The sequence below is a fragment of the Macrobrachium nipponense genome, chromosome 43 (assembly GCF_015104395.2).
Source record: "Macrobrachium nipponense isolate FS-2020 chromosome 43, ASM1510439v2, whole genome shotgun sequence".
NCBI classification, from domain to species: Eukaryota; Metazoa; Arthropoda; class Malacostraca; order Decapoda; family Palaemonidae; genus Macrobrachium; species Macrobrachium nipponense.
The window spans coordinates 33,994,641-34,002,140 of record NC_061104.1 but is presented as its reverse complement, the minus strand read 5'-3'; the positions used below and the strand labels follow the sequence as shown (position 1 = coordinate 34,002,140).

Genomic DNA, 7,500 nt, shown 5'->3' with positions numbered 1-7,500 from the left:
GCGTTAGTAAACATTATGTAACGAGTTATCGTATCGCTATAGTGTGACTTTTCTTACCATGTCATTGAGCCATTTTTAAACGATGCTGCGGGTTGCAGATGTTCCGCATTCTAAAACTAACTGCTGCCTAATGATCTGTTTTAATTTACATTACTGACAGTTTGTGCATCTGTATGCGTCGTGCTTGTTAAGAAAAGATGCTAAGATTACCGACTTACTTCAGTGGAATTTTGTAAAGTGATGGGGTTTGAGCCAAAGAATGAATAAGATTTTATTCTAAACAAAGGTTATTCCAAGATTTTTTTTTATTATAAAAGTTCTAATGTATAGAAATACTCTACACTTCAGCATATGTTGATCATAAATTAAAGACATCTAACGAGAATTATTGTCGGATAGTTATGAAAACAGAAATTTGCAGCTCCCGGACCTTTGAGGAAATTCTAGGTTATAATTGCATCTTTGTACAGATAATAAGATAATGGCAATACAATTCATAATATAACGACAGTCTCCACAGAAATTACGATGTTATTAAAAAATGTCACAAATCTCAACTGAAAGCTACATGAATTTTGAAGTTTCATTTTTAACACAGCTCTTCGCTTGTCTGGCCGTCTCTCTGAGCAATCTCTCAGCCGGTGCTGTTAACGGGTGGACAGCAGCTGCCTTGCCATCTATGAAAGAAGACCCAACCATTGTCTTGACGACAGCCGACATAGCGTGGATGGGTAGGCATTGAATGAGGTGCCGTAGGAATACATTGATAATATCCATTCATTTTAACGTTCTTCCTCATTTTGTTCTATTCTAACTTTCAGCAACTTGTCATTCTTTAAGAGGGCAGGTCTGCAACTGCTTCCTCTCTAGATCCTTCTCCCTCCTTTTTTTAAGGGTTGTATGTAAACTTATCTTGAAGATATAAGAACAGCCTTGCCCCTTGAAGTCTAGGGAAAATAAAATCAGAAGAGTTTCAAAAGTTGTAGATCATTTTGAAAATTTCCAGAGTAGGGAAGCTTAATGTACCTTGGAAAATACTATAAAAAAAGAGATGTTGCTGATGTTCATGGATGTTTTATCTCTTAACAGCAAGCATCATCTCAGTCGGATGTATGTTGGGAAGCATATTCGCTGGGAGAGTTATGGACCTTATAGGTCGACGTACGACAATTATTGTTGTGGCTCCATTTTTGTTGGCAGGATGGCTGACAATAGCTCTAGCCTCAAATACAACAGTTATTTTACTTGGGAGGATGATATGTGGCACTGCTACTGCGTTCTTGTATTGTGCATCACCGGTAAGTACCGTGCTTAGTTAAAATTTTGTTTTAATTTTGGTAACATATTCCATCTTTTTTGCATTAAACAAATGCAAAATGCAGTTTCCTAAAGTAATATATATTTCTTTATTATATTTGTAACATTTGATATACTTTGTCTTTTGCAGGTGTACTGCAGTGAAGTACCAGAAGCCAGATTAAGAGGCAGCTTGGGTTTAATGCCCTCACTGTTCATCACATTTGGTATTGTGTTGTCCTACATGGCTGGGGCATTCTTCTCCTGGCGTGTCAGCTGTTACATATGTTCTATACCTATAATCTTGATGTTCATAGTGCTATGGGTGGTACCAGAATCCCCTTACTGGTATCTCTTGAAAGGCAAAATGAGGGAATGCAAAGCATCCCTTAGGTGGCTAAGGGGACCGAGGTATGACTTCACATCAGAACTAGAGGAAATGGAGGCCAAGATCACTTCTGTTGGCAGGAAAGTAGAATACCGTGAGCTGTGGAGGCCCCGCACCAGGTGGCCTTTCTTGATCTCTCTGTTTATGGCTACCTTGCAACAAGTGAGTGGAGGGAATATTCTCGTTGTGTTCACCGGTTTGATCTTCATCTCAGCTGGCGTGGAGAACCACCGCATGGCTGTTGTTAGCACAGGTATCATACAAATAATTTTCACATTTTTGTGCCTGATGGCTGTAGACCGGCTTGGCCGTCGTCCATTGATCATTGTATCAACTTGTACTATCGGCCTAGCAAATACTATACTGGGATTTTACTACCTGATGAGCAATGTGTATGAAATACAGTGGCCCTCCTGCGTACCCTTGGTCACTATTCTGATAGCCATTGCTGGATTTTGCCTGGGATGCCGAGCTGTGCCGTGGCTTTTGTCTACCGAGCTCTTCAATACCACTATCAGATCGACAGCAAATTCAGCAAGCATATTCTACAATAGGTTGCTTAATGTCACTATTTTACAGGTAAGGCTATTTCAGTTCTACGGTACTTGTGTTTTTAGATTTAAGATTTTGGTGATATCGTGTCTTTTTAAGTAGGAGGAGTGCAATAACACCATTTTGAAATGTCTCACACCATTACTTTAGCCATTTTGACTTATGTTTGTGTTGCTTTGTGGATATGCTTATCTGTTTGCTGATTTAATTCTGTCTGTTATTCTCTTCGATTTGCATAATGGTTTTTCACATTATGAACGTCCATTTTTAGGCTGCTTGCTCGACAAATTAATGATCTTTTGGCTTGTTCTAACCGGGAGGTTACAATCATTAGTAATAGTAATAATGTTGAGAGTAATGATAAAAATAATAGAGATTGTGCTTTACAATGACCAACAGATGTGGCACTTTTAGGCATACTTCACTTTCAACATAGCCACCATCCTCATTTACACACAAATTGATATGAAATGAACAACTGTCATTTGCTGTTTAATGCACATGACTCATTAAAACTATAGATTAATGTCCCTGAGGCGTTTTGGAGATCTTTTTATAGGTTTTGCAGATATCTTAAAACAGGTGCCATGTTACATAAAATGACTTTACAACATGCATAATGTCAGAAGTTATCCTTGGTTATCATCTTTGTAGTTTGTTTCATCTGGTCACCTTTCACTACTTGACCAACTGGCTTTGACTGCTGACGTGTCTGATAACACTCCCAATTGAAGTGTCCTGCTCTTCCACACTTGAAGCAAACAACATTAGGTTTCTGCAATTGTCTTGAAAATTGGATGATGATTTCACATTACCTTGCTGAGGGGAATTACCTTGCGTTATCTTGGTATTATTACTTGTAGTTTTCCAATTAATAAATTTGTTCCTGAAATTTGGATGAGACTTATAGCCTGTGCATTGCCGATTCTGGTACTTGACATAGTTCCTTTTGCTACTGATTATATTATAGTCTTCACTCAGTGTAGCAGCCTTGTCAAGTTTCCTAACCTACCTCTCTTTTAAGATATTGTTCAAGAACAACTAATTCCCCTAAATCTTCAAAAGTTTTTACTTTAGCTGCCTCCAACCATCGTTTAAAACACCTTCTAACTTTGTAAGCATAATCCAAGAAAGTTACCCTTTCATCTTTTCTTAAAGTTCTGAATCTTTCATTGTAATACTCTGGAGTCATCTGGTAGACTTGTAGTACATTGTGTTTAAGTACCTTGTACTCTTTACACTGATCAGCTGTTAAGGCTAAATAAGCATGTCTCCCTTTACCAATGTAGACCTTTATCAACATCCCATACCTGAAGCCACTTTTTCAAAGTGTTCAAAGAACTCATCTGGAGCTCCTTCAGTAAACTTAGGGATTGGCTTCTGCACTTTTACCTCATCAAATATAGGGTCTTGATTACCTTGGGTAGGGTTAGACGGTGTTACAGGTAATGTGGATCTAGCTCTTATCAATTCCATCTCCATTTCAAACCTTATACTTTCTCTTTCCTCTTCTGCTGCTTTTTCTTCTTCTCTTTCTCTTCTTTCTCTTTTCTCTCTGTCTTTTCTCTCTCTTTCAGCCTGCATTCTCTCTCTTTCAGCCTGCATCTTTAGCATAATCAAATTTTCTTCTGCTTCTATGCATCTAAGCTCTATCTCTGTATCACTTTTCTCTTTCTTTTCTTCTTGATTATTTATAAGATCAGCCTGTGCTACATTTAACAACTCTTGAACTAATTCTAACTCATTTCATCAGTTATTCTATTAATGCTTTCATTGCAAGGCACCTTATTTGTGCCTTTAACATACTACTAGACACATGATCACCACATGTGGATTCAGATAACTCTTGGATGGAAGGAGCTGCTAAAAATTCCTGAACATCGAACAGAGCCATTTTCTCTAAGTTAGTCAACCAACAATTCGATACAATAAAATGCAAAAAACAACTATATGGTCACTCTCCTATCAATATATCACTAACACTACCAGTATAAATCATAAACCAGAGTGATAATATGTGATCTGTTTTCCCAGGTCTCTGGGCACCAATTAAACCTATGACGAAGCATCCAAATATCTGGTCATTACACTTACCAATCAACTTATTGATCATGCAAGAAACCAGAAGAAGTTCATTAAAACAAGTGTGAGATAATCATACATGAGATTAAATTAATTAAAGGGCATCTCCATCAACAACTTTAAAAGTCTAAGTATTTCCGTGGTTCTAATTCATTTCAATAAAATTGAAGGAAAATAGCACAATTACCACTATAAATGAAACACTATGATACAAATTTTAAATACAAAACGATTTATTTTTAAATTCAAAATTTATAAGTAAAATTCACAATCTCGGAAATTTACCATTACCTGGTAAAACCCAAAATTTAATTAATTCTTGAATAAATTATAATTTCAAACAAGATTAAATCAAAATTAATTGATCAAGAAAATTAATTAATTAAAAAATTAAATTATTCAAGTAAAACTGAAACTTACACTGCAACTAAAATTTGAAAAGAATTCTAAGTATATGCAAATTAATTCACAAGTGTTAAATTAAATCAAGTATGCAATACTAAATCATGTTAATCAAACAAATTGTGAATGCAAAATAAGTAATCAGAAAAATGTGGAAAAGTACTAAAATTGCAAAAACAGCAAGAAAACATTAATCAAACAGAACATAAAATAAACACTTCAAAAGAATTAAATATAGAAGGCAAAAATTTGCAATGGAATAATTTCACTTAAGCACTGTAAATATATTTCTAAGTGCACATAAAACATGTAGTAATATGTTATCTGGTACCAGATTTCTGCCTTTTTTGCTGAATCTTCCAAATTCACTAGCTCTCACTGGCGCTGTTACAAAAACATGTTTACGCTGTCTGTTCAGATTCCACAAATAAACACTATGCTATTAAGAAATTAAATAAATCTAAAAGTTACGAGTGACCATTAAGTACAAAATCTTTATGTCAATGTAAAAATCAAAATTTCTCTTGGTTGGGAGAGAGAGAGAGAGTGCAAGAGAGCCTTAGCATCTTTTTACAACACAGTTATTTGCCTCAGAATGAATCTCTCTTCTATGGGAACTACGGATTAACTAGATATCGTGGTCCCAAAATAGCTGGGCAAAAGTATTTTGGAACTAGGCACAGCTATATTCTTAATAATTCTCTTTCAAAAAGGGAAATAGAGGGAAGGGTGAATTACAGATATAAATAATCTTTATTATTTCACGGCTTCAGAACATAAAATTCTCTTAACATGAAAGATATAACTATCAAAATATGGTTACAAGAATCAAGTTTCGTCACGTCTGTGACAATGACGTCACAGATGGTTTTGGGTCAGGTACACTGATCTTATCTCCCAATTAAATTACTTACATAACAATAAATTCTCTTTTGACAAACCAAGAGAGATAAGAATTAATTTATCAGTAATATTAAACAGTTTCACAATAAAAGAATCTGTAATTACTAAAATGAAATGAAAGACCATGTATTTAAGGCAAACGTTTCAGCGAAAGGTTTAGAACGGTCCTACAAAAGATGATGCAATCTTCATGTGGTTTCTGGACATGACTCGTTCAAGACAGTCATGTGCATCATACAACTGGCTGCTTAAAAAAAGAAAAAAAAAAATTACGCGGCTTCACGTGATGAATGATACGTCAGCTTTCAAAATAAAGATCTCTCTTTTCACTCTTGTTCTTTCTTAACTTTAAATTATACTTTTGCGAATTCTGAACATATGGAATCTGAACACATTACAGACACTTTACAACATTACATATAATACTGAGGAAGTTATACGTTACGAAAGTAACAACATATATATATATATATAATATATATATATATATATATATATATATATATATATATATATATATATATATATATATATGTTTGATTTTAAATCACGAAGAAATAAAAAAAAAGGTGATAATTAAACAAACAATGCTATAGCCACGAAGGGAAATTGAAACACTGGAGATGCTAAGTACTTTCGTCTTATTACCAAGACATGGTTACAGCAACCAAAGATATACAGAAGCAAGGGTCTATATAAATGGTGGGTAAAAGTCATAACGGAATACAAAAAGTTCGGGAGGTCACAGAACGGTCAACAGATTAAAATCGAAATCTACTTATTAGTAATTCTCTTTATTCGATCCTTCAGTTCCTTCTGGAACATATGTTTTATGACCAGGTCAAAAGAAAATAATCCTTGACTTACATTAAAATTATTATTCACCCAGGTTAACTGAATCAAAACAGATTCTAACAAGTTCCTTGAAATAGTTTCGTTACAACATGACAATATTTGGCTTTGCGTCCAATGTATTCTGTGGGACTTGTCACTTAAATTTAAAAATAAAGTATTATTTGTCTGACCTGTTCTTGCTGTATGTGTTGTTTCAATCTGGTGTTCAGTTCTTTACTAGTCTGACCTAAGTAAAATAAATGATAATCCATACATGGAATTTTGTAAATAATATTGCTGCCTTTTCGGGGCTATTTTTATAAGCTTGTTTTTTTACGTTTTTATAGGTGAAAGATACATTTGTATTAAACAATTTTAACAAATGTTTTAGAGCCTCAAATCCAATAAAATGTGGCAAACAAAGGTTGTTTGAGGGCACTTCTTTTTTTTCTTTCCGATTTTTCATAGAAGGTCTTAAGTCACCACTCTTTGGAATCGATCCTAGCGTACCCCTTCTTTTAGGAGCTGGCAGAACTGCCGTATATAGTCCTAAACAAAAGTCAGAATTTTTGGCTCAATTCTTTGTGAGCAAACAGTGTGGTGAGTCTGTGTTGTCGCCTCAGTCAAGCTTTCCACAAAATAGCTTGTGTTCGTTGGCCTTCAGTTCTAGAGAAATCAAAACTTGCTTCAGTGGCTTGACAGTTACGGCAGCATAGATCTTAACAAGATCTTTCTCGCTTTTTTTTTTTTTATCTATACAATACTGGTTTCATTGCTCCTAAGACTACTACTGCTACTTTCAAAACGTTTTCTGGACGTGCAAGGTTTCCCTCAGTTTGCAAGGTGGGAGTAAGTTCATACTAAAAATTAGAAACGTGATCAGTACTACAGCATACAATACTATCATGTCAGAGTGACCAAAGCTGGAAAATAATGTTAATAATTTATTATAATAATGGTAACAATACTCAGTAAGGAAAGTTTAAAGGTTTATTATATAAAATATGTACATTGACGATATGAAATCATATATAAATAAACCA

General features: G+C 34.7%; 1 protein-coding gene across 3 annotated transcripts in view; it reads left to right on the top strand.

The window, feature by feature from the left end:
• The window catches only part of LOC135213640 (facilitated trehalose transporter Tret1-like), a 26,702-nt gene that overhangs the window by 16,817 nt on the left and 2,385 nt on the right, over nt 1-7,500 (top strand). For 2 of the 3 annotated variants that reach the window (XM_064247680.1, XM_064247679.1), the window contains 3 exons: nt 599-731; nt 1,090-1,298; nt 1,448-2,263. In XM_064247680.1, coding sequence (XP_064103750.1) covers nt 599-731; nt 1,090-1,298; nt 1,448-2,263 — 1,158 coding nt within the window. The remainder of the gene's footprint in view (nt 1-598; nt 732-1,089; nt 1,299-1,447; nt 2,264-7,500) is intronic. The other variant, XM_064247681.1, reaches the window with a different exon arrangement.